This window comes from Chiloscyllium plagiosum, chromosome 15, assembly GCF_004010195.1.
Source record: "Chiloscyllium plagiosum isolate BGI_BamShark_2017 chromosome 15, ASM401019v2, whole genome shotgun sequence".
Classification (NCBI taxonomy): domain Eukaryota; kingdom Metazoa; phylum Chordata; class Chondrichthyes; order Orectolobiformes; family Hemiscylliidae; genus Chiloscyllium; species Chiloscyllium plagiosum.
The window spans coordinates 28,051,495-28,079,114 of NC_057724.1; the positions used below are offsets into that span (position 1 = coordinate 28,051,495).

The 27,620-nt window shown below is 41.7% G+C and overlaps 1 protein-coding gene across 6 annotated transcripts in view; it reads left to right on the forward strand.

The window, feature by feature from the left end:
* drp2 (dystrophin related protein 2) overlaps positions 1-27,620 on the forward strand; it is a 368,975-nt gene that overhangs the window by 266,656 nt on the left and 74,699 nt on the right. For all 6 annotated transcript variants that reach the window (XM_043704533.1, XM_043704534.1, XM_043704530.1 and 3 more), the window contains 6 exons: positions 785-941; positions 2,611-2,767; positions 6,834-6,951; positions 8,023-8,291; positions 15,763-15,909; positions 27,380-27,458. In XM_043704533.1, the coding sequence (XP_043560468.1) occupies positions 895-941; positions 2,611-2,767; positions 6,834-6,951; positions 8,023-8,291; positions 15,763-15,909; positions 27,380-27,458 (817 nt within the window). In that variant the 5' untranslated portion in view covers positions 785-894. The remainder of the gene's footprint in view (positions 1-784; positions 942-2,610; positions 2,768-6,833; positions 6,952-8,022; positions 8,292-15,762; positions 15,910-27,379; positions 27,459-27,620) is intronic.

Consider the following 27,620-nt stretch of genomic DNA (forward strand, 5'->3'; position numbering starts at 1 on the left):
ACTTTCCGGCCTATCACCCTCACCTTAACCTCCTTCCACCTATCGTATTCCCAACGCCCCTCTCCCAAGTCCCTCCTCCCTACATTTTATCTTAGCCTGCTTGGCACACCCTCCTCATTCCTGAAGAAGGACTTATGCCCGAAACATCGATTCTCCTGTTCCTTTGATGCTGCGTGACTTGCTGCGCTTTTCCAGCAACACAATTTTAAGCAATTTAGCATGGCCAATCCACTTAACATGCACACCTTTGGTCTAGGGGAAGAAACCGTAGCACCCAGAGGAAACCCGCACAGACAGAGGGAGAATGTACAAACTCTGCATTATTGCTCAAGGATGGAAATTAACCTATGCTATGAGGCAGCAGTGCTAACCACTAAGCCACGATGACACCCCTGTGCTACTATTTTAGTGCATTACATTTGTAGTTGTTCATAAATCTTGTCAGGTCTTCACAGTAGTGGGCAATCAGTTTCCATATTGACCGACCTGCTGTCTCCACTTTATATTGATCACCATCCTCTGCACTTTGCACAAATATTGTGACTCTACAGTTGTATTTTTGATGTGTTACAATAACTTTTCTTTCCTCAATGAAGACACTTTTAAAAAAAAACATACATATTAAGCCCATTCAAAGCAAAGAATGGAAAGTGGTGTTTGAACCTCTTTTGCCAAAAAATGCAAACACAGCCATTAATTTATAAAACAAACCCAACAATGATAAACAAATTTACACAAATCAATTCTTTCATTTTCCTTGGTCTTAATGAATGTTTAATTTCAGTCATTTTTGTAGGTGTGATGATTGATTCAGGATGTCAAGAATAAATACAGAAACCAAACAAACAGAACTAAAGAATTAAATCACAGACATCATTCCAGCACATCACGGAGATGAACCTCTGTTGGAGTGAGATTAAGAAGAAATCCCAAAATATTAGGTAAATTTATACAGTTTATAATATTTGCAATTGTTTTAGCCATGGACCACCATGTGAAGTGAGACAGCTTTCTCCTGAGCTCCACTAAAGAATTAAGGTTTTTTTGATTCGATTACTTACAGTGTGGAAACAGGTCCTTCGGCCCAACACACCGACCCTCCGAAAAGCAACCCACCCAGACCCATTCCCCTGCATTTACCCTTTCACCTAACACTACGGGCAATTTAGCATGGCCAATTCACCTGACCTGCACATCTTTGGACTGTGGGAGGAAACCAGAGCACCCAAAAGAAACCCACGCAGTCACATGGAGAATGTGCAAACTCCACACAGACTGAGGGGGGAATTGAACCTGGGTGCTGTGAGGCAGCATTCATTGTTTGAATATCTCACTGGGAAGAAGTATTTATGCTTGATAATAGTTGCTCTTTAATATGTCCAACTGCCTCTGACATATTGACAACCTGCTTCCGTTCTCCACCCGACAAAAAATTGGTGCCAGGTTTGAGGGCCAGATTTTTGGGTATTGGAGTTCTGGGTACTGTTTGGCTTGGCCAGAGACTCAATGTTACAAAATTTCAGACGTGAATCTTTGAAAACTTAAATGTAAATCAGCCTTACTCACTAATGACCAGCACTTAGAATCAAAAGCAAGATTTAAATCTAGTTTATAAAAGTCTTTGCTTTAATTAAATGTATCCAGAAGGGATTAAATCTGAACTGCCTTTCTAGGTGAGTGATATCTTTGATTATTCAATATTTGAGTCTGGATTAGCTCTGGGGCCTTGCAGACCTTAATGAAGACAAACAGACTCTGAAAATGTGCCTGTAGCCTTAAAGCAAAAGGTTAAATTCAAAGTGCTGGGAAAAAATAAAACATAATCTCTTTTGTGTGAAATCAAGGGTGATTCCACAATTGTTGTAGAGTTATTTATTCCCCCTTTATAAGTGTGACACTGAACGAGACAGATGAGTGAAGTCCTGTTTTTAATCTCCTGACTATGTTGTGCCAGTGCATTTCTGTCAGATTGCAGTAGGTGTTACAATTAGCTTGAGGACTCAGGTGGAAATAACGCATCTTTGATCAGAGCCAGGTACCTGTTCTGGTGGACAAGTCCATAGGCCTCAGGTAAGAATAGCAGCAAGGTTAGTCATAATGGACCCTGTGATTGAATGGCCAGCCACTGTTTAGCTTCTACCCTCAGGATTGACAAAAAGCTCATGAGGAGAAGGAGAGAAGTACTGAAAAATGCCGGTGAACTGTCCAGCTGAAAGCTATTCTAAATGTAGTAAAAGGAAGAAGGTTTTGGTGGGAATATGGAAGTAGCATTTGTTGTGGATATTTGTCCCATGTATGTGTGAGACTGCCTTTCTTGCTTTCCAGCTCCCTGGTCTTCCTAAAGCAAATAATATGGTTCTGCATTAAAAAAAAGAATAACTCTATGAAGGTGATCTCAGATAAGAGTGTTGACCAGGGATCAGACACACAACTACAATACACCTTAATGTATTCCCAGTCAATGTGTTGGTCCTTACTATGCAATCTTCTATCTTGAATTCTTACTTGACGTATCTTATCTGAAGATGTTTTTATACATGTGAAAACTATTACACTTCCGCATACCACCCCCCCCCCCCCCCCCCCCCCCCCTTTATTTACATGTCTAAGGGCTCGGCTGGAGGCACTCTCTGATCACAGTGGCAAGCTGCAGCTGTCTTTGCAGGAGATCATTGACTGGCTGACCCTGAAAGATGAGGAATTGTCTGAGCAGCTTCCCTTCACAGGAGATATTGGTGCAGTGCAGCGGTACAATGAGTTTCACTCGGTAAGTTACCCATTCATTTGAAGACCCTGATTAATGACAGGTAGGTGTTTTCAGTCTTCCATCTGGTTCTATGAAAATTAGCATTGATTTCTAGTCCTGAGGATTAAGTTAATACTTGAATTATAGACTAAAACTGCAAACAGAATCCAAACCTCTCTGAAAGGGAAGTGTTTTAATAAAAAATAAACATTTGCCAAATGTTTTTTTTATGTTAGAATAAAGTAAGAGAAGTCATGTCTTACATTTACCATAACGCTGTTACAGCTGCACACATTCAGAAGGATTACATTATAGCTCCTTGGTAATTTGGGTGGTTAGTGCAATTCTCAGCTTTGGAATTTGATTAGATAAATATCTGTCACTTGAATTGATCAACTGATCCCAGCAAGGCATTGTTGCCTTCAGAGGAACAGTGGAAAACACTTTGTGCTGAGGAATTATCATCAAGAGTCTTAATTTCCATGAAGAGTATCTTCTCATAGAACATAGAACATCACAGCGCAGTGCAGGCCCTTCGGCCCTCGATGTTGCACCAACCTGTCATACCAATCTGAAGCCCATCTAACCTACACTATTCCATGTACATCCATATGCTTGTCCAATGACGACTTAAATGTACTTAAAGTTGGCGAATCTACTACCATTGCAGGCAAAGCATTCTATACCTTTACTACTCTCTGAGTAAAGAAACTACCTCTGATATCTGTCCTATATCTATCACCCCTCAATTTAAAGCTATGCCCCCTCATGCTCGCTGTCACCATACTTGGAAAAAGTCACCTCTCAACCTTCTTCTCTCCAACAAAAACAGCCTCAAGTCCCTCAGCCTTTCCTCTTAAGACCTTTTCTCCATACCAGGCAACATCCTAGTAAATCTCCTCTGCACCCTTTCCAAAGCTTCCATATTCTTCTTATAATGTGGTGACCAGAACTGTACACAATACTCCAAGTCCTGCCGTACCAGAGTTTTGTACAGTTGTAGTATAACCTCATGGTTCCGGAACTCGATCCCTCTATTAATAAAAGCTAAAACACTGTATGCCTTCTTAACAACCCTGGCAACTTTCAAGGATCTGTGTACCTGGACACCAAGATCTCTCTGCTCATCTACACTACCAAGAATCTTACCATTAGCCCAGTACTTTGCATTCCGGTTACTCCGACCAAAGTGAATCACCTCACACTTGTCTGCATTAAACTCCATTTGCCACCTCTCAGCCCAGCTCTGCAGCTTATCGATGTCTCTCTGTAACCTACAACATCCTTCGTCACTATCCACAACTCCACCGACCTAAGTGTTGTCTGCAAATTTACTAACCCACCCTTGTACGCTCTCATCCAGGTCGTTTATAAAAATGATGAACAGCAGTGGACCCAACACCGACCCTTGTGCTACACCACTAGTAACTGGACTCCAGAATGGACATTTCCCATCAACCACCACCCTCTGTCTTCTTTCAGCAAGCCAATTACTGATCCAAACTGCTATACCTCCCACAATCCCATTCCTCCGCATTTTGTACAATAGCCTACCGTGGGAAATCTTATCAAATGCCTTGTTGAAATCCATATACACCTCATCAACCAGTTTACTCTCATCTACCTGTTTGGTCACCTTCTCAAAGAACTCAATAAGGTTAGAGGCATGACCTACCCTTCAAAAAACCGTGCTGACTATCCCTAATCAAATTATTCTTTCCTAGATGATTATAAATCCTATCTCTTATAACCTGTCCCAACACTTTACCAACAACTGAAGTAAGGCTCACTGGTCTATAATTACCAGGGTTGACTCTACTCACCTTCTTGATCAGGGGAACCACATTTGCTATCCTCCAGTCTTCTGGCACTATTCCTGTAGACAATGATGATTTAAAGATCAATGCTAAAGGCTCGGTAATCTCCTCCCTGGCTTCCCAGAGGATCCTAGGATAAATCCCATCCGGCCCAGGAGACATATCTATTTTCACACTCTGCAGGATTTCTAATACGTCTTCCTTGTGAACCTCAATCCCACCTAGTCTAGTAGCCTGTATCTCAGTATTGTCCTCAACAACATTATCGTTTCTAGAGTGAATACTGTCAAAAAATATTCATTTAGTGCTTCCCCTATTTCCTCTGACTCCACACACAACCTCCCACTACTATCCTTGATTGGCCCTAATCTTACTCTCGTTATTCTTTTATTCCTTAAATACCTATAGAAAGCCTTAGGGCTTACCCTGATCCTATCCGCCAACAACTTCTCATGTCTCCTCCTGGCTCTTCTGAGCTCTCTCTTTAGGTCTTTCCTGGCTACCTTGTAACCTTCAAGTGCCCTAACTGAGCTTTCACATCTCATCCTAACATAAGCCTTCTTCTTCCTCTTGACCGGAGATTCCACTTCCTTCGTAAACCACGGCTCCCGCGCTCTACAGCTTCCTCCCTGCCTGACAGGTACATACTTATCTAGGACGCTCAGGAGATTTTCCTTGAATAAGCTCCATATTTCAAATGTGCCCAACCCCTGCAGTTTCCTTCCCCATCCTAAGCTTCCTAAATCTTACCTTATCGCATCATAATTGCCTTTCCCCCAGCTGTAACTCTTGCCCAGTGGTATACACCTATCCCTTTCTATCACTAAAGTAAACATAACAGAATCGTGATTGCTATCACCAAAGTGCTCACCTACTTCCAAGTCTAACACCTGGCCAGGCTCATTACCCAGTACCAAATCTAATGTGGCTTCGCCACTTGTGTCAGGAAGCCCTCCTGCACACACTGGACAAAAACTGACCCATCTATAGTGCTCATACTATAGTGTTCCCAGTCAATATTTGAAGTCCGCCATGACAACTACCCTGTCTCTCACACTCCTATCGAGAATCATATTTGCTATCCTTTCCTCTACATCTCTGGAACTTTTCAGAGGCCTATAGAAAACTCCCAACAGGGTGACCTAGGGGATCCCTGCACTACCTGCCGGTTCCCTTTCCGTCCCCTGACTGTAACCCATCTGCCTTCTTCTTGTAGCTGAGGAGTGGCTACCTCCCTGTAACCCCTCTCAATAACCCCCTCTGCCTCCCGAATGATCCAAAGTTCATTCAGCTGTAGCTCCAGTTCCCTAATGCAGATTTCAAGGAGCTGGAGTTGGGTGCACTTCCCACAGATGTAGTCAGCAGAGACTCTAGTGGTGACCCTTACCTTCCACATTCTGCAGGAGGAACATTCAACTCCCCTAACCTCCATTCCCACTATTCTAAATTCCCAAAGAGACTGTTGAAAGACAAAGAATAAAAAATAAATTCATTACCTTACCAATCTGGCGCACAGAAACTTTATTTTTGATTAGAGGAGGAGGATGGGTGGGAGACACTACCCGAGTAGTGTTTCAGGTAACGCAGCCATACAAATATACGACTTCCCAGAAGTCCTTCGCTCCTCCCTTGCACCTCTCAGCAAATGGAGGCCCGACTCCCGAGGTAAGTCCCTTTTAATGCGGGAAAACTCACCCTTCCCGGCAGCCCTCGCTTCACCACTCCTTCTCTCCTCGCCGCTCTGGCAAAATGGAGCTTTAATGCTTTAATCATCAACTAAAATCTGATCATTTTGAAAATCAAAAATTAAGTGTCACAATATTGGGAATCAGATGTCAAGCAATTAGTAGGGAAGAGTGATTTCATGTGAAATGTGAAATCTTGTTGTCTGCTTTCACACTGAGAGTGCCTCAGTTTCAGTCTCCTAATACTAATACTTTATCTATCTCAGATGAATGAGGTTGGCAAGTTTCATTTACAACATCATCCCCCTGCAGCCGTCATCCTCTGATCAGAAATCTGTATTAAGAGCAGCTTATGGTTTTTAGGGTCAAATACTCCTGACCACATTGTTATTTTAACTGATATCTATGTGGAATCATGAAGAAAAATGTCAGCCATCTCAAGAGTACTCATAATTTCTATTCATTTTCACATAAAAGTTTCACATAAATTGGCATTAAAGCAATTTACTAGACTGGTAACTGAAAGGTTCAGCTTTTGAGTGCTGCTCCTAGTTATATGTTCCTACTTGCATTCTTTTATTAAAGGCTTTCATGGAGGATGTGAAGACGAAGGGCCCCTTCATACTGGCAACTTTGGAGTCAGCCCAAGCATTCCTATCCCAGCATCCTCTCGAAGAGGCAGAAGAACCAGCACAAGACAAAGGTTATCACTTCATTTTTCTATGTCTTAAAACCTCATCAATGTCAGTATAGCGTACAAATGGGGAGGATGCCAGCACTACTCCTCTTGAGCTCAAGCCCCGTTGGAAAAGTTGCCTTAAAGGCTTTTCTTTTCATTTGACCTTTTTTCCAAAGAAACCCTTGGACCATATTGACTCTTTTTTGGATTTATCCTGTGGAGACTGTGGAACTGTTGGGTATCCCTATTACAAGAAGAAAGCTGTCCACGAGAAAAAATATTGCCGTTCCTTGTTACTGAACATAGGCCCATTGAAATGCTGTTTAAACACTCTATACGTTGTACATGTTTATAAAAGCCCAGGACTTCAGTAAACTCTCAGTCTCTCCATTAAATTATCAGCTCCTTTTCATTATATTGCTATTTTCCTTCCAGTTTCTTTTCATTCCTGCAACACACCACCAGACTATGGCTCATTTTATGGAAATGCACTAAGCTTGACCTGCTGATAATTTAAGGTCAATAATTGTACTCTTGGAATTATCTGTTTAAAAATTGCTACTTCGAGTATAGTGCCACTGAAAGAACTAATAGGTTGTTACTCAGAAAAACTGTTGTAATATTAATCCCACAGCTTTAATATACTAGAATATAGAATGATGCCACTTCTGTCTTTCTGTTCTTTCCTATTCCATTTTCTTGCAGTTTTGTTTCATTTTTAATCTGAACTATTTTCCTACAATCTAACTGTAATGCGGTATTCGTTTGACAGATTAAACTCACAAAGTTGCACCCCCCCCCACTCCACCTTATTTCTGCCATTTATATTTTTTCCATTTTGGAATTGGAAATTACAACTGAACCATGAATTTCTCAATCTTTGTTTATTCTGCATTGTCTTGTTTAAACCCAATGGTGAAGTCTGACTCTCCCTTAATTACAGTGTGCACTATTATGCTGTTGTCACTACTGAATTGCCACTGGGCAGTCGTCTGCATTATCCAGTTACCTTTGTTTCCTCTTCATTAAGTCAGCCTATAAGATCCCCCCAGGGACATACTCTGTTTTTGAACCTTGAATGAATCATAATTTCAGATATGTCACCAAAGCAGAAAATCCAGAACGTGAGCCGGTTCATTTGGAAGCAGGCTAATGTATCAAGTGAAATGTGGGAGAAGCTGAGTACTCGCTGTATTGACCGACACAGGCACATTGAGAGAACGATGGAGAGACTTCTGGAGCTCCGAGGTACGATGGATGAGCTTAATCTTGCCCTAGATCAAGCTGAGGCTGTTCGAGATTCCTGGGAACCAGTGGGAGACCTCTTCATTGATTCACTACAGGAACATATTGAGACAACGAAGGTATAGTTAATTACTAAAATTTGCAAGACAAAGGTAGAATGGTTGATGCGACAGACAGAAGTATTTTCATCTACAAAGAACTAGTAAATTAAATCTTTCTTGCTGGTATAACAGGAAATGTATGTTATGCTCTGTGACACAAAAGTACTTGATGTATTAACTGCAGAACTGGGAAGAAGTGCAAGACAAATTTGTGAAAGAGCTAGCTGGATGGGTCACCAAAATAGTTCCCTTGGCCCTTTAAAATAGAGAAAGCTAGTACAGAAGCTATAGAAAAACGAGGTCGGTTGCATTTGGATCCATCAGCAGAAACTTTATATCAGGTTTCACTACTTATTGCCAAAGCTTCTGTCATCTTGTAACCTGTAGAGCTTGTAATAATTTTCAAATCATTCTATATTACCATTCAGTTTATAATGATTAGTAATAAAAACTGAAATAAGGCAGGAAATTATTAAAATTGCACAGCGGGTTAGCTGGCATCTGTATTGAGAAGAAACAAATTCCGATTTTGGCATCATCAGAAGTGAAACCCAAAGTAAAACAGATATATTAATCTATTTTGGAAAGGCAATATAAAGAAAGAATCAACACTTATATAAAAGCTTGCATTAAGTCCCAAAACACTTTATGGCCAATTAAGTACTTTCGACATGTAGTTATTTCTATAATGTAGCAGAAAGCTGCATGGAATTTGCACGTATAATGATACCAAAAACAACAGTAGAACACCTGTGTTCTTCTTCAAATAATAGCATGCCATCTTTTTTATCTACCTGAAAGAACAGACATAACATAATATAATTGCCTTGTCTAAAAGATTCAATACTTCCTAATAATGCAGTACACCCTCAGAATAACACTAAATTGTCAGCTTAGATTATGTGCAATGTCCTGGAGTAGCTCAAGGGCACATCATCTACTGACTCAGAAATGAGATAGGTCCCAATAAGTCAAGGCACCTTGGTAATTGGAATCTGTTATCTCACCAATGAACTTTAATGTGATACATTAGGATATTTGATAAGTTGCAGGTCCATTAACCTGGATACTTGCTCTCCCTGACTGGCCTATCTGTTTATTCTCTCCTTTCCCAGTGCTCCATTTTCTTCTCTTAAGTGTGTGCTTGTTTTGCTGTATAATACCTTGCAGTTCTTGGGGAGTAATAATGGCTTTGCCCAAACATACAGCAACCTAAAGAGGAATTGTGGCAAAAATGGACATAAATGATAAATCCTGATAAGTGACTCTCTCGTGGAAGATTAAGGACCTTCCCTCCCTGCAGTGTCAAAAATAATGATGAGATTGTTGACTTAATTGGGAGAAAGCCAAAACTCAGATTCTGGCTGTTACGCTAAATTGTTATGATTAAATCCTCCCTTGTTAGATGGCAAGAAGGACAACCTGAGTCTGAGTGGGTGTACAGCTTTTACTGTTTCAACTGATATATTTGCAATGCTCCTTCGCTTCATTTCTGCTAGAACTGCTAGAACTGTGCCAAGCACTTCCATGTTGACTAAGGCCCACTGCATCCTTAGACCATTACATGTTCAAACTAGGTAATTCAATGTCAGCTTCTCGGGTAGCTCTTTATTGCACAGGCTCAGCCAACAGCATTAATTCTCAGGTGGCACTTTATAGCTGAGGAGGGCCAGACTGCAACTTTTGTCTCTCAAGTGCCACTTCCATTTCCTTTCTCATTTCAGTTTGTCAATTTCTTTTTAAGTAAAAGGCTATAGGAATGATCTGAAATGTAATACAAGCTCTGGAGGTTACAAGATAAAAGAAACATTGGCAGAGGATAGTGAAACCAAATATAACTATCCTCCTGAAATAGCCAAGGACACAAGCACCCTCATTTTACTTTGGCATTTGCACTGGCTGTCCTTCTTTTTAAAAGCCAGTGACAGGCCAAGGGAACTGTAGAGGTGCTAGCTATCTCTCACATGATATTTCCCTTATATTTCTGGAGTTAGCCCGGTTAATAGCGCAAGTAGCTTAAAGCTGCAAGGCAAGCTTCCATGCATGAAGAAAGGTAGGAGTATGTGGATGAAAGAAATGTGAAGAGTCAATGGGAAAGGGGAAGGGCACCATGTTAGTGAACTGCTGATGTTACATCAATGTCAGAGATGGTGCACATGTAACAGCTTACCTGGCAAATACCATGCACATACTTGAACAGGATGGCCTTTTTAAAATTCATTCACAGGATAAGGACATTGCTGGTTTGGTCAGCGTTTATTGCCCATCCCGAATTGCCCAGAAAATAGTTAAGAATAAGCCACATTGCTGTGTGCCTGAAGTCACATTAGTCCAGACCAGGTAAGGATGGCAGTTTCCTTCCCTAAAGGACATCAGTGAACCAGATTGTTTCTTTCCTGATAATTGACAATGGATTTGTGCTCATCATTAAACTCTAAATTCCAGAATTTTTACTGAATTCAAATATCATCATCTGCTGTGGCAGGGTAGGAACCTGGATCCCCGGAATATTACCTGGAACTCTGGATTAACAGTCCAGCAATATTACCAATAGGCGGTTGCCAACTCTCTCGTTGTAAACTGGAAAAAGGAGGCTGTTTCGTGAGGTGAGGGTAGACTTCAGTGGGTCAGTGGGTACTGCCAATATCAGCCCAGAAGCTGAGCCATTTCTGATCTCAGGTTTGCTCATCATCAGTAAGACAGTCGGTTTATAATTGTGATTTTTATAAATAACTTGGATGTGGAAGTGGAAGGTTGGGTTAGTAAGCTTTCCGATGACACAAAGATTGATGGAATGGTGCATAGTGTGGAGGGCTGTAGTATGTTGCAACAGGACATTGATAAGATGCAGAACTGGGCTGATAAGTGGCAAATGGAATTCAACTTGGAAAAGTGTGAAGTGATTCATTTTGGAAGGTTAAATTTGAATGCAGATTACAGGGTTAAAGGCAGGATTCTTGGCAGTGTGGAGGAACAGAGGGATATTGGGGTCCATGTCCATAGATCCCTCAAAGTTGCCACCCAAGTTGGTAAGTTTGTTAAGAAGGCTAGGAGAAAGTGAAGACTGCAGGAGATCAGAGTCAAGAGTGTGGTGCTGGAAAAGCACAGCCAGCCAGGCAGCGTCCGAGGAGCAGGAGAATCAATGTTTCAGGTATAAGCCCTTCATTAGGAATGAGGCTTGTGGGCCCAAAATGTCAATTCTCCTGCTCCTCGGATGCTGACTGGTTGTGCTTTTCCAGCACCACACTCGACTCTGATCTCCAGTATCTGCAGTCCTCACTTTCTCCTAGTTGATTTTAACCCTATTGTGCAGCCTCTTCCAAGGATGCCTACCTTGAAAAAGTTCTCCTTCTCTCTCTACAAGAATCTCAGTGAATCTCACTCTTGCTGCACCCCTCAGGTCATCTCCTCTGCCCTGAAGCTCTTGAGCCACATCCTGAAGCAGACTCATTACCGCAGCTACATCTCCTTCCTCATGCTCCTCTACATTGGGGAGATAGGACGTCAACTTGTGTATCATTTCAGAGAACACCACTAGGACACCCACAAAAACCCAACCCCACCGTCCATGGCTGAACACTTCAACTCCCCTTCCCACTCCACCAAGGATGTACAGGTCCTGGGCCTCCTCCATCACCAAACCCTAACCACCCGATGTCTGGAAGAAGAACGCCTCATCTTCCGCCTTGGGACCCTGCAGCCAAGCGAGATCAATGTGGGTTTCACCAGTTTCCTAATTTCCCCTCCCCCCACTTTATTCCTGTCCCATACCTCCAACTCAGCACCGCCCTCTTGACCCGTTCATCTTCCTTCCTGCCTATCCACTCGACCCTCCTCTCTGACCTATCACCTCCACCCCAACTTCATCTACCTATTATGTTCCCAGCTACCCTCCTCCTAGCCCCATCCCCCTCCCATTTATCTGTTAGCCCTCAGCCCACAAGCCTCATTCTGATGAAGCGTTTATGCCCAAAACGTTGGTTTTCCTGCTCCTCAGATGCTGCTTGACCTGCTGTGCTTTTCCAGCACCACACTCTTGTTAAGAAGCGTACAGTGTGTTGGCTTTCATTAGCTGTGGAATAGAGTTTAAGAACCACAAGGTTATACTGCAGCTCTGTAGAGCCAAGGTTAGCCCACACTTGGAACATTGCATTCATTTCTGGTCATCCAATTCTAAGAAGGATATGGAAGCTTTAGAGAGTGTGCGGAGGAGATTTACCAAAATGCTGCCTGGATTGGAGGGCATATCTTATGAAGAAAGTTTGAGGGAGCTGAGGCTTTTCACATTGGAGCGAAGAAGGGTGAGAGGCGACTTGAGAGAGGTGTACAAGATGATGAGGCAGAGATAGAGCAAATAGTCAGAGACATTTTCCCAGGGCAGAAATGGCTATTATAAGGGAACACAAATTAAGGTGATTGAAGGAAAGTTTGGGGGAGATGTCAGAGGTAGGTTCTTTACTCAGAGAGTGGTGGGTACATGGAATGTACTGCCAGCAGTGGTAGTAGAGTTTGATACATTAGGGACATTTAAGCGACTCTTTGATAGGCACATAGATGATAGTAAAATGAAGGGTTTGTAAGTTAATTTGATCTTAGAGTAGGATAAAAGGTTAGCACAGCATCAAGGGCCAAAGGGCCTGTACTGTGGTGTACTGCTCTATGACTCCAGGGATCCATATCTTTGGATTCCAGGTCTGGGCCATGGTCAGTTCTGGTAGTCAACAAAATTAATCCAGGCCTCGCTGCTCATTCAGATAGGATCACCTAGCAAATTCAGTATGGGGGGAATGAGCTGTTGTCAGTCAGGGGGTGTGAGCCATACATAACCTAAGCGATGGGGGGTGGGGAGCTGGGGTGGGGAGCAGGTTAAGCATCATTGAGGCTACAGGCATTCAAGTGTGGACATTGGCCAGATTAGATTCAGAGACTGAATGAATGGTCATAGTGACAGGAAGCAGTTGTAGGTAGTGTAGTGTGATCTAGCAGGATATGGGAGGTAACTGCATAGGCTCGAAATGGATGTGATCAAGACAAGTGATGGTCAACCAGGCTTCAGCATAGGATAGGTGCAGGGCCAGCCAGCAACATTCCCTCTCTTTTTTTTATTCCATTGCGCAGATGTTGAGGTCCGTGTGCAGCAGCAGTTTGTGGAGATGGAAGGCAGGTATCAGCATGCTGATTGGTGTGCACGGACCGTGCAGCTAAGAGCGAATGTTGTCAGCAAGGGATCAGCATCTCCATAGTCAGGGGCTGTGGACAGCAATGGTCAAGAGAAGGGGCTCAACCAAAATGACTTGTTCCTTCACTGTCAAATTCCTGGAACTTCACCCATAACAATATTGTGGGTAAACATACACCAAATGGACCACAGCAGTTCAAGAAGGCAGCTCACTAGTGATGAGTAATATAAAGCCCATATCCCATTAAAAATAATAAATTTTAAAATGCACATAATGCTAAGGTTTGCATGCTTTGAGACTTTGTGAGATGTGGTTGTACAGTGGCAGAATTCAATCAAGTGATACTTTTGCAAGTGTAGATAGTAGAGAGAAGATGGTGCCACTTACCATTCAAGATCTTTGGGGTAGCTAGTGGCACTGACCCACTCTGCAATCTCAGCGCAGGCTGGACAGGTTGAATGAGATGGCCTCCTAATGCAGTCACCTGGGAAATGTATGTCCCTTCTGCCAGTAACTCCACTCAGCAAGCATCTAGGGGCAGCATCTCTGGAATCCCACAGACAAGCTGAGGGAAATGTCCTGGCTTGCAGCAACTAAACTGGTGTCCAGCTAGCCTTTCAATATCGCACCAGAACCTTTGACCCACAATATATCGCCAGTTGCAAGAAAGTTCAACTCAGTCAGCATGTGATTCACTGAATACATGTGGAATATCTCGCAGGTGCAGATAATAATTAGAAAAGTATATGTTTGTGTGAAATAGCTCACCCCAGGCTATGACAGATATAACAACAACATCCTATATGCTCAATACATACTCTAATCTCAAAATGTAAGGGCTGGCTGCAGCTTTTCACTGACTTTGTAGAGCCCTGAATTGTACACTGAAAGCACCACGCACTACGAACCAATTGCACCCAAGATTGTATGGTGACTGGTGCAGGGACCTCCTGAGCAATACTTTTAAAGAACTCTTAAACAATCCCTTTAAAGAACTATATATCATCCATCTATAGAGTCGTAGAGGTGTACAGTATGGAAACAGACCCTTTGGTCCAACTCATCCATGCCGACCAGGTATCCTAAATTAATTTAGTCCCATTTGTCAGCATTTGTCCCATATCCTTCTAAACCCTTCCTATCATGTACCCATCCAGATGCCTTTTAAATGTTGTAATTGTATATGCCTCTACCACTTCCTCTGGCAATTCATTCCATACATGCACCACCTTATGTGGGAAATTGTTACTCCTTAAGTCTCTTTTAAATCCTTGCCCTCCCATCTTAAAATTATACACTTTAGGTTTGGAACCCTACCCTGGGGAAAAGACTTTGTCTATTTATCTTATCCATGCCCATTATGATTTTATAAACCTTTATAAGGTCACCCCTCAGCCTCAGACACTCCAGGGAAAACAGCCCCAACCTATTCAGCCTCTCCCAATAACTCAAACTCTCCAAACCCGGTAACATCCTTGACAATCTTTTCTGAACCCTTTCAAGTTTCACAACATCTTTCCTATAGCAGGAAGACCAGAATTGAACAGTTTTCCAAAAGTGGCCTAATCAATGTCCTGTACACCCGCAACATGACCTCCCAACTATTTTACTCAGAGCACTGACCAATAAAAGGCGAGTATACTAAACATCTTCTTCACTAGCCTGTCTACCTGCAACTCCACTTACCAAAGAAATTAGTTCAATCCAATAGTAACGTCTTCCTCAATTCCTGTACCATTTGGTACTGGCTACAGTAGACCATATAATCAGAAATATATTCTGACAAAAATGTACAAATCAACTATGTGAAGTTTATTAAATAGTTCGAATAGTGTTGAAACTATGTATTTGTGACAAATGTGCAACAGTTCTACTTTTATGGCTGAGGTGGCTGTCCCTTTAGCTCAGCCACAATGGATTGAATTTTCAAAAGTCTAGGAGGCCGAGGTCAGGTATGGGATCAAAAATTACAATCTCAATTGGTATCACTGGTTTCTGACACAATCAAGTGCAATTTTGTGGAAATCACCTGAAAGTACAGCAGTGCAGGAAGTAGATTAATGATCTTCTGTATTTCACAATGATAAGTGCTACCATAATTCATATGGCTGTAATTCTGAATAGCAGTTTGATATTATTGAGAAAACTTAGTGCTGATACCTCCTTATTTGCTGGCATGTTCCTAATTTCACCACAGATTCAAAACACAACAATAACCTGTATAGTCAGAATAAATTAATTGTCCTGAAACTCTTAGTAACAACAATTTCCAGGCTAACGTTTCTCTCTTTGCATCCTTTACTCATAAGGTATTTAAAGAAGAACTTGGAGCTGTAAAAGATGGCATGAAAATTGCCAATGACTTGGCTCACCAACTTGCAATCTCAGATGTACATCTTTCCACAGAAAACACACAGCGTCTGGAGGAACTGACATCAAGATGGCAGGCTTTGCAAGTAGGTGTTACCAAGAGTCAGCAAGAGTAGGAGGTATTTGCTAAGTTATCCAGTTTAGGGAACCATTATCAAGTGAACTCTGCAAAAGAAGTGTCATAATAAGTTGAAAAATAGATAAATGGCTTCACAAATGTATTGTCTCTGAAGACAACTTAACCAAGATTTTTTTTATATATTTGGCAGTTTCATCTTGCTAAGACCATGCTTCACAGACCTTTTTGGCCTTTTTGTGACCCTATTTGAGGCTTGGAAATTTGTTACAACTTGTGGTAGGGGAAGTAGGGAAAGCCCTGTGAGTATGGGGCATTCCTACTCATGTTGAAGCGGGAATGCAGCTGATATTCAAAGCCCCACAGCAGCAATTTCTGCTTTGGAGCCTGTAACTTCAACCTTTCACCTCACAACTCCACGTGGGCTCTCAACCCCACTTTGGGATACCCTATCTTTGGGTAACTAAAATCAAAATCAACACTGGAACATAAAAATCTATTCAAATCACTGCTGGTCGGTGTTGAATAGCGTAGTCTAGGGTTTAGTAGACTGGGGTGTTACATCATTAGTCTTGAGAAATCAGGGAATATTTACATAAACATTTCTGCCAAGAGATTAAATATATTGTGTAAAGTCCACAGTTGGGTACGGATGAAATAAAATTTCAGAAACAGACCCTCAGTATTGACTAACTTTATTCATGGTATATCACGGGATGTAGCCAGTAAAAACTGCTTCGAAATTATAATTCAACTTGGGGTTTATCTAGGATTTTCGGACACATTACTACAAATAGTCACTAGATGGCCTACTTGCACTTGCATTGGACAAAGTGGAGGTCTTGCCAAAATGTATATCAAAGGTTTATTGTTTTCGATTTGTGTCAACACTTTATATTTAAATTGCTGATTTAACAACATTCCAGAGATAAAGTATTTCACGGGTTATGCAGAAAACTATTAATTTTCAATAATGCTTTCTTTCTTATGGGTAAAAGTTAATCTCATCTCTTTCAGGGTCAGGTCTGTTATGGAGCAGGCCCGACCCCTCAAGACATTCTTAAGCAGGTAGCCCAAACCGTAACTTGGCTATTTGTATTAGGTATGTGTACAATGGATATTCCTGGAGTGAATTAGCTGATCTGACTGCCAAGTTTTAAACAAACAGAATTTTTTACAGAATTACAGAATGAAACACAATGAACAGAAAACAGAATACCAGATAAGTTATCCTATCCAATCTGATTGACTATCCTGACTTAATGATGCTGTTCTGAAAATTCTTACAACAATCCCCATAAACAGACCCTGAGTACAAAGAGTAAAAATGACACAAAAAGCTTACAGGTCACGAAGTCAGAAGGGCAGAAGGAGGGAGAGAATCAGCAGCCTTTCTTCACACACACATTGCTGCTGATCTGAATCAAAACTCTAATCTAAACGAAGGCTAGCTACACAGCTAGCTGGCCACTCCCTTTTGATTATATCCATTTTCTTTAAGATATGAAAGCCTTAGGCTGGAGGAATTGTCTGTTAGGGGTAAACAAAAAGGGCCCCAATAAACCTTTCAAACCCAGCCTAGTTGGAGCCTGACCAATTACCCCCTCGCTGGAAAAAAAACTAAAGAGCATTGTAACCTTGTAAAAAGAGCAACATTGTGCCACCTCCGCCCGTCAATATCCAAAAATGGTTTCATTTTCAAATCCCCAAAAAATCGTGGTTAGTACCCTAAAACACACATATACATTCACATAAACATGAAAACATGCACAACTATATTTGAATTCAGTCTGTGGTTCTCCCACCACTGGCAATCATGTTTTCTCGACCTGCCACATGCCCAATTTACAAATTGAATAGTTGTAGCAACAGGCTCCATCCAAGCAACCTGGCATTTTTGTCCTTACATTTCTCCACAAATTTCAATGAGTTATGATCAGTGTATGTAACTGTCTCAGATGCATTGTTGGTAATATAAACACTGAAATGTTGTAGTGCCAACACCTCCTGTGATAGTGATGTGAATACATCACCAGCTCTACCCACAAGTTTGGTTTGGATCAACAAAACTCACATGGTCACTGGCCACTGCATTTGTTAAGCCATTTTTTCAAATGAGTTGAAAAAGGCTTCCACATCCTTCTCATCAAATGTAAACAATGCATGAATATATTTAAACAGTTTCTCACCAGGCCTTTGACTGTCAGGGGTTTGCTCATCCTCACTCTCTTCCTCACTAGATTTACCTTCAGCCTCCATCTTCAGCCTTTTAAGCTGACTTCCCTTTCTGAAATTCAAACTCTCTTTTTCTTTATCTTCTGCTTTCATTTCTGCTTCCCTTTCCTTATCTCTCACTTCTAACTCAAGCGACTTCATTTGCAATTGAATTTTTGCCATCTCTACAGATCCTGATGGTTTTTCCAGCAAATTTAAATGCTGAGCCACTGCTGAAATCATCTCATCTTTCCTCACGTTAGGAGATTGTTCCATCTCCAACTTGTCTGCTAACTCCCTCAGCTTGGCCTCAACTACCTTTTGTAAAACCCCCAAGGTGACTTCTTCTACCCCCAGAAAACTCTTGGTGACTGAAAGAGTCATTGCTATCCCAGCGCTGTTTAAACCAACCAAATCAATCCCTACCACTCGCTGCCTCCAAGTCCAAACAATTCAAATCCAAAATCCCAATTTGGAACTACCAACAAATCCCAGATGAGCCCCCAATCTGTTATGGCTCAGGCCCGATCCCTCAATATATTTTTAAGCAGGTAACCAAGACCATAACTTTCCAATTTGTTGATCCAACTGTCAAGTTTTAAACAAACAGGATTTATTTACAAAATTACAGAATGAAGCACAAAGAACAGAAAATAGAATACCGGCTAACTTATCCTATCCAACCTGACAGACTATCCCGTCTTAATGATGTTGTTCCAAACATACTTGCAACAATCTCCATAAACAGACCTTGAGCACAAAGAGTAAACATGATACAAAAAGCTTACGAAGTCAGAAGGGCAGAAGGAGGGAGAGAGCCAGCAGCCTTTCTTCATACACACTGCTGCTGAACTGAATCAAAAACTCTAATCTAAACAAAGGCTAGCTACACAGCTAGCTGGACACTCCCTTTTGATTATATCTTTTTTTAAGACTTGAAAGCAATAGGCTGGAGGCATTATCTGTTAGGGGTAAACAAAAAGGACCCCAATAAACCCTTCAAACCCAGCCTGGGGTTGGATGCTGGCCAATTACCCTCTCTCTGAAAAAAAAACCTCAAGGGCAGAGTAACCTTGTAAAAGGACCAACATTGTGACAAGTCATATAATTCTTGTTACACTGTTATTTATAAACTTCTCTTAGTAATGATTTTTAGCCTAGCTAAGTTTTGAGGTACAAATAAAATGGCTTCCAGGGCCACAAAATTACTTCCACAATCCCTCCTTTTTTTTGCATGGGATCAGAAGAGTAGGTCCAGAGCCTCAGCAAAAGCAGGAACATAGCCAGAGTAGGGGGGATATCCGGTGGTGGAGGTTCAGAATCAGACAGGTAGACCTCAGAGTTGGAGGGCTCAAACTCAGAGCTGCTGTCACTCAGGAATTCTGCCTCATGGCAGGGGTTTCCATTGAAAGGGGTTTTGAGCAACAGGGTTTTTTGGACAACTGGGAGGATAATAGGATGGAGGGCAACAGCAGTGAGCTAAAACGTGCACAGATCTGCTTGAGTAATATAATAAGAACTGAAAGAGTAATAAAAATAACAACAAGGACAATAAGGTCTTGTAGGAGGGTGCTGCACCAGGATCCAAACCAGCCGCTCGTCCAACTCCAAAGATTCCAATGGGAGCTGGTGTCACGGGGATTGGAGACTGCCTTCCTAATGTGATTGGCGAGGTTTGTAATGTTCTTGCTGGGGTCAGGTGCAACAATCAGAGCCAATTAAGTGCGAGTGCCCCTTTTTCAGCTAGTAGATAATCTGCGGCCAATCCGTTTTGTAGGATAACTGTGCAAATGGCTATCATCTCTTCACTAAGTTGTTCAAGAGCTGACACTGTGTCATTCACTACTTCTTCAAGAACTGAGGCCAGTAGTCTAACTTCCTTTATTAGCCGAGTGGTTCCATAAGGGGGGATGATAATGACAAAAAGCGGCTCATTGTCACTTTTAGCTCTCTACGAGGTCAAGGTCGTTCGACTGGGAAGGAGTATGAGTGGTAAATGAGGGGAACCATGTACTCTAGATAGCAACTACCAGTCCAGGATGGCAGTATCCCCGCAAATAAAGTAGGTGTCATTATAAGTTCTTAAGTAATTAGTCTGAGTTCCAGTCCAAAGGGATTTGAACGTGGCACTTGTAGTAGTCTTATTGGGAACTTCAAGGCTCAGAATACTCCCAAGGAAATTGATCAACATCCGGTTGGGGTAAGAAACAGGGAATGAGTACATTTACTGGTTCCAGTATTCCACCCTGACTTGCGGCTGCATTTAAAACAATGTCCCCATGGGGGTACCTTTCACCTGTGGTATTAGTGAGGGACAGAGCTGGGGGTGTATGCGAAAGGTCATAGTGAGGTTGGAACCAACCTTTATATTTTTTCATATCACCTGGACTTCCAGGTGAGCCTATCATTGGTGGCATAAATGGTCCTGTCAGGGCCTTGCATTAAAGAGAAGTGAGACTCATTGTCATAACCACCTCCCTGCCAACTGGATAATTTGGATGATCGTTTTTGTTCCAACCACCATTCAGCTGTTTCAGATTCATTAAATGGAATGGGTCTCAGGGGGATCCCCTTCCTTAGAGTGAACGGGGGGATACAGGCACATACCCAGCAACCAGAGAGGTTAATTTTCTGTTTGTAAATGTGAGTCATATGAAGAAAGGTATTAACAAGCAATTCTCCTACGACCGAGTTCATTAGGCTGTCTCTACTATCTACCTCATGCCCAGTTAGTGCAAATAAGGCAATGAGGAGTTTAGAGATAGGTACGGCAATTAATCTGCTCGTTCTGCAGCAGGCAGATGAGCTGGTGCCTCCGGAGGGTGCCTGTTCGGATTCCACCAGGGGTGGTACTTTCTTGCATCGGGTTCCGTGCGTCCACTTGGGTTTTCCCTTGACCTTGACTGCCGTGTGAGTAACTATCAGAATGAGATACAGGCCTTTCCACCAAGGCTGCAACTTTCTCTGGTCCCAATTCTAGATTTGGCGTACCTGTGAATGTAAACTTCAAAGAGTTTGGGTTAACTTATGCAGATATTTTCCCACTTTTCTTTCACCATTGTTGTAGTAGTATTTATTAGTCATTGGGACGGCTTCGATCCATCTGTGAATCACATCTACGATTACTAAACAATATTTATAATAATGTACTTGAGGTAATTCTATAAAATCAAGTTGCAGACAAGTAAAAGGCCCACCAGGCAAGGGGGTGGTTCGAGAACTGCAGGGCACCTCTTTTATAGTATGTGTCTTTTTTATAAATCAAATATTTTTTAGCTCTTTCCTTTGCTCCTTTCTGGAAATCCATGTACCATCAGGATCATAATAAAGTATTAACCATTCCCTCCTTGCCCATGTGTGTACAATTGTGCACATAATCAACTAAGATGGGTAGGAGTAAAGAGGGAACACAAACATGTCACGCAGGGGTCAACCATAGCTTGGTTTCAGTATCGAGGGAGCACTCCATTTGAGTCCATAGTTTGCACTCTCCAGCAGGTGCTTCCCCCTGGATTTTGCTGTCTTGTTCCCAGTCCCAAAGGTGTAGTACTGGAGCCTGCCTGTCCCCCTTTCCAGGATACCCTCAGGAGGACTGCTCAGCAGTGGTCATTGGGCGGGCATCTGAGGTAGATTCCACCCCAGTGAGTGTGCTGGTCCCAATCATCCTCATCAGGGTGGGCACACAGGGTATAGGGATCACAAAGTCGCTGAACTTTTCCGGGTTTTTTACGTATAACTTGGATCGTGGTTTGAGCTTGTTCTGGCTATCCCAGTAGAAGGGCGAAAGTGAGGACTGCAGATGCTGGAGATCAGAGTCAAGATTAAAGTGGTGCTGGAAAAGCGTAGCAGGTCAGGCAGCATCCAAGGAGCAGGAAAATCATTGTTTTGGGCAGGACTCATCAGGACTGAGTCATTCCTGATGAAGGGCTCCTACCCGAAACATTGATTTTCCTGCTCCTCGGATGTTGCCTGACCTGCTATGCTTTTCCATCACCACTCAAATCTATCCCAGTAGAAGACCACCACTTATCTCATTTGCAACTGGGAATTCTTGGACCAGTTCATATTGTTTGTCCAGATCATGTCAGTGACACCAGAAGGAATACATTGCAAAAGCATAGCGCTGAACAAAGATAAGTCAGCTTCTCGATTAAAGGCTTGATCACCTGCAAATGTTTTATAATAGGCAGCAAACCGATCCCAATAGTCACCTCCCGACTCCCTAGGTCTGGGATTGCATTCCAATATGTCACTAATGTTTACAGGTTGCTATAAGGCTCGTTCTCATGACTGAATTAAGTGGTCCACATCATTGTTAGGGAATCTCTCCTTCAAGTCCTCGCAACTGCAGACAGGCCCTGCACCAGCCTGGCCAATCTACCCTTGCCACTTGGTAACTACTTCAGATGACAGGATCATACAGCCAAGAGCAAACAAGTCCTGAGGAGTGGCATTATACATCTACCTCAGCCCGGCTGAGGAATCCTGGCCGGCCAACTGGCAGGAGCTGGAGGCCAAAGTCTCGGCTCGCCTAGGCCGCTGGACAGGACTGCTCTGAGTGCTATCTTACAGGAGTCAAGTGCTGGTCATAAACCAGCTGGTGGCCGCCATGCTGTGGTACCGGCTGGTCACTTTGGTCCCTCCTCCTGGCTTTGTCGCTGACATCCAGAAAACGTTGGTCGACTTCTTCTGGGACAAAAGATGCACTGGGTCGCTGCGCAGGTTCTGAGTCTCCCTATTGAGGAGGGCGGTCAGTCGCTGGCGTGCGTCCACACCCAGGTCGCGACGTTCCGCCTTCAGACCTTGCAGCGATACCTTTACGTCGAGCCTCCTCCTATGTGGTGCGCCCTGGCGACGTATTTTTTCCACCAGGAGCGTAACCTCAACTACGACACGCAGCTCCTGTTCATCGACCATGACAGTTTGGAGGTCGCCCTCAAGACGTTGCCTGTCTTTTACCAGGACCTGATCACTGTTTGGAACATGGTCGAATCGCGCCGCGCCTACCCTCCGGCTGGAGTAGCGGCTGTCGTCAGGGAGCCGTTGCTCAGGAATCCGCACCTCCGTACTCACGGGTTCGAGTGGCTGTCGGAGGGGAGGGCCGTGGCGGCGAGACTGACCAGGGTCGGGGACGTGCTGGGTGCCGGGGGCCTGGGCTGGACGCTGCCGCAGGACATAGCGAGCAGGCAGCGGTAGACGTCCAGTGCATGGCCACCGCCATCCGACGCCTTAAAACGGCGGTGCTTGGACCTGACGTAGTGCACCAGTTGGAGGACGCTCAGGTGTGCGGTGGGATCCCGTCCGCGCTCACCCAGCGGACTCCTTCGGACATATTGAGCAAATTGGGCCAGTTTCTCCTTGCGGTCAGGGGCTTGGTTCATTAACAGTACTCTGTTTCCCGGGACGGCCCTTAGTTGAGGATGGTCCAGGCTGCTCATCTCCATGATGTCAGCTATGAAGCTGGTGACCAATAACGGACCCTTCATCTTCAGAATAAGGGGAAGGTTTAGAATCAGTGAATGTGCTGGCAACTATCAGGAGACATTAGGGTCTCAGTGGGTATCTTGGGATAAAATCCCTATTCCTCATCCCCACCAGTGTCATCCCATCCTCAAATAGTGTCGGTATGCAACTCATAGGCTCGGGATCCCAAGTAGAACTTAGATTCTTTTTACAACGCTTTTGCTTCAACTTCCCTCTTTTTTTTGCCTCAGTGTCTTTACAGTGTTTCTCCTCATATTGCCTGCTTCTATTGCCAATTGGGGGTACAATGCTCAACTTGTTTTAAGGGATGGTCCAGGTGAACATTAAACAAAGCAGCCATGCTTCAAATTAACCATGAGGCAATGACACAGATCACTGACAATGTATAAAGGTATAAAAACCAATCGATCTTGCCAATTAATTCTGATTATGTAATTCAGGATTAATACAAATGGTTTAAAATATTGACTAATATAACCATATTTTCTAATTGAGAGTTGGAAACTGAACAAACAGAATTTCATGTCACAAAATCATTCAAATCTGCTTAGGGTTGTATACAGAAAATTATATCAGGATTGTCTCATTATATGCATATTCCACTCAGCTATTAAATCACCTGTTTTCCTTGTATTGAGTATGAGTTTTGTTAAGAGTCTTCAATATAAGTTGGAAATTCATTTATTCAAAACTCTGTTTTATAATATAAAATGTGCACAGTTTCCAACTCCGAAATCCATTATAATTACCTTGTTCTAGTCTCTCAATTAAATCTCAAATTTGGTTCTTTAAGCGGTTGTGATCAGTCATCGCTCATTATATTGTTATAGTCTGTGAAATGACTGCAGCTGCATTAAAAAAAGTCTTGTCTACTCACAATTTTTATTTTGATAGTTTGGTAAGGTTCATGTTAACAAAAAGCTTCATATGCACAAATAATGACTAGTCCAGAGACACAGATATTAACAGTAGTATCTTAACTTTTGTTACACTAATATTTTTTACAAAATAATGTTGAATTAAAACTTCAATTCTCAGTGAGGAAGGGAAATTAAAATAGAATAAAGCTACAACTGGCACTCCATACTCACAAATGAGATGCAGGAGTCTTAAACTTATGTGGAAACAAATGAGTCCAACACAACTAAAAAAATTAATTCTGCTCATATCATTTTATGAAAACAGGATTGTTGGTTTGGGATATTTTACATCCATTTTTATGCTTTCAGTTTTACATTTTTAATTCACTGTAATTCCTTCACTTAATGAGCAAATGTTAAAGTCTGGGTGACTTTCCCTCACTATTAGGCTGAGACCATTTTTTTAGGAAATGAGCAGACACTGTTTTAATCCTGGTACAGAATCATTCTGCACCTGAGGCCAGGATGCTGAAATGTTAATGTCACTGTACTATACCATAACATCAAATTTAATTGATTTATTAATTACAAAATAAACATGCTTCAGAAAACTTTGATAGGAAAGCAGTGTGCAGATTGATTCTAATTTGGTTATAGTGCCAATGCTTTTACCTCCTTTAGTCAATTCTTTGACTAGTCCAACACCTGGGGATAAAAAGAGGTGAAATTGATCTTTGGCAGTAGCATGAAATTATAGCGGAGTTGAGAGCAGGTTTATACTGGTGTCAAATGGTGCAAGAATCAAAGGGAAAGACATTTTTGAAAGATTGTAATGTTGTTTTCCTCCATATTAAACTGATTTCAATTAAATAAGATTAGCTTTCATGAAAAAAATCAAAGAATGTGACTAGTTAGAAATTGGCAGTAGGGCAGTCATGATCTGTAAGAAGAACAATCATTGATGGCTCCTTCACAAGTACATTACATTAAACATATATGTTCCACACTAATATGGACAAACATTACACTTCCAAATCATCATAGATTCCCAAAAGGTCAACTAAATTCAAAGCATTCCCAGATCTCGAACTCCAGGGAACAAAAACACAAACATTCAATCACCAACAAGCAAATGTGCATTCAAACTGGACCACAAAGAGTAAACCCTTTGACAAGGTTCCAAGACCAAAAAATTACTTTCACAGGTTGTAAATAATCATTAATACAGTGATCTCCTTGAGTTAGATAACTTTTATCTCATTCCAGACTCTTTTTTCCTAAATTAGAACAAGAGAAAAAGGACTTTTGGCCAATTAAATCGATGTACAATTTTCCATGGCATCAACTACACAGCACATATTTAAATGTCTTAATGAAGAGAGTCAATTACTCTCAGATGATCTGTGAAATATCTTCTTGACTACCAAACATAGCCAAATTAACTTCCAGGATACTAATCCAACCTTGCAACCTACTTTTACAATTCTGGCTAGTTAGATCAGTTTAAGTAATTAATTCAGAATGCATAAACCCACTTTCTCATACGGTATTTGATTATCTGTATATCTTTCTATTCCTACGACCTTCAAGTGTGCTGGCCCCGTACCTTCATGGAAACTCTATATTTTAGGTTGAAGTGACGTTTTAAGAATTAGATTTCCCTAGAAATTAGTTTTGGTAAAGCAACTTGCTTTCAGTAACTGACATGTGAGCAGCGTATATGGGAGATGAACAATGAAAAAGATCAGCAAGACATTAATCATAGCGGCGGAATAGATTGCATGTGTGGTTCTGGTCTCAAATAGTTTTTTTTTTCAGTTTAGTACAATTCTATGTAGAAAACAGCTCTTTCAAGCACAGTTCTGTTGAAATTCCCAAAAGGGTGTAGACGTCTTGTTAACAGCGAGTTGAATTTCTGGGATAGCCATGCTAAGGAGAGAGAGTTTTAGATGCAATACTCAAGCATCAAGTACGTTAGAACCAAGTGAGGGAGGTTTACAATCAAGATGTTTGTGATCTTAAGGTTGAATTGGGGGCTTACAATCTTGGTGAGTGGAGGAAATTTGAAGTGAAAGCCTTGTAGTGAAAGACACATAAAACTCAAAACTTCTTTGAATATTTGAAAAATCTTTGAGTGTGTGTGTGATCATTAGGTGATGCCAGGCTTCAGCTTTTGTAAAATGCATTTGATCCTTAAGGAGGTTGTCAATGCTTAATGTCAATTTAAGGTTACTATGAAGCACTAAAAATGGAGAAAATATTAGCAGGGTCAAATGAAGTGTCAAATTTGAATGAAGTTTTTTTCATTTCTTTCCAGTTTATTTTGGAAATACTTTACTGTATATGAAATCTGTAAGGGGAAAGTATCTCTCTGATCCAGGGCATTACTTTTTTCTGTGTTTTTCTTCAACTTGCTTCTCCTTCCCCATACGTGTTGGAAATGGAGTACAGGAACATATGGTTCTGGCATTAAACAATGTATTTAAAACATGCTGCTGCCCATTGCCTTAATGTGCAAGACTAGATTTTCAGTTCTTATTCAATGTACATTCAAAAAGACAAAAAGGTCAAACAAATTTCTCCATTTTGCAGAAAGTAATTTATCAGATATTTGAAACTTGACATAAGATACATGCCACAAAATAGAATCAAAGCATCTTAGTTACAGTTCAGCTCTGGTACCATCACATTCGACAGTACTGAAATTGGAAACATAAAAATGGGAGAAAAGACTGTGAAAAATAGTTTTTTTGACCATAGTTTTGTGGAATATTTTATCAATCGCTCTCCCTTATCTTTCCATAAGCAAAATGTTTATGGAATTCTTTGATCAGAAAGGAATTACAAATCCTTTATTGTAATCACTGTTCTATGTAATATCCTGTCCTTAGATTTTCATGTCTACTGCTCTTCATTCCACAGACTTCCATAAATGAACGCCTCAAGCAGCTTCAAGATGCTCACCGTGACTTTGGCCCAGGGTCCCAGCATTTTTTATCGAGTAAGTTCAGTAAGACATAGTTTGGAGATGTGTGCTTAGTTTATGAAAAGAACAGGAACTCTTTTTATTAACATTCATACAATCAAATAATTAATCACACACTCAGTTGACTTTATTAAATACAGCATATATTTGACTTAAAGTGGTTGAGGATTGACAGAG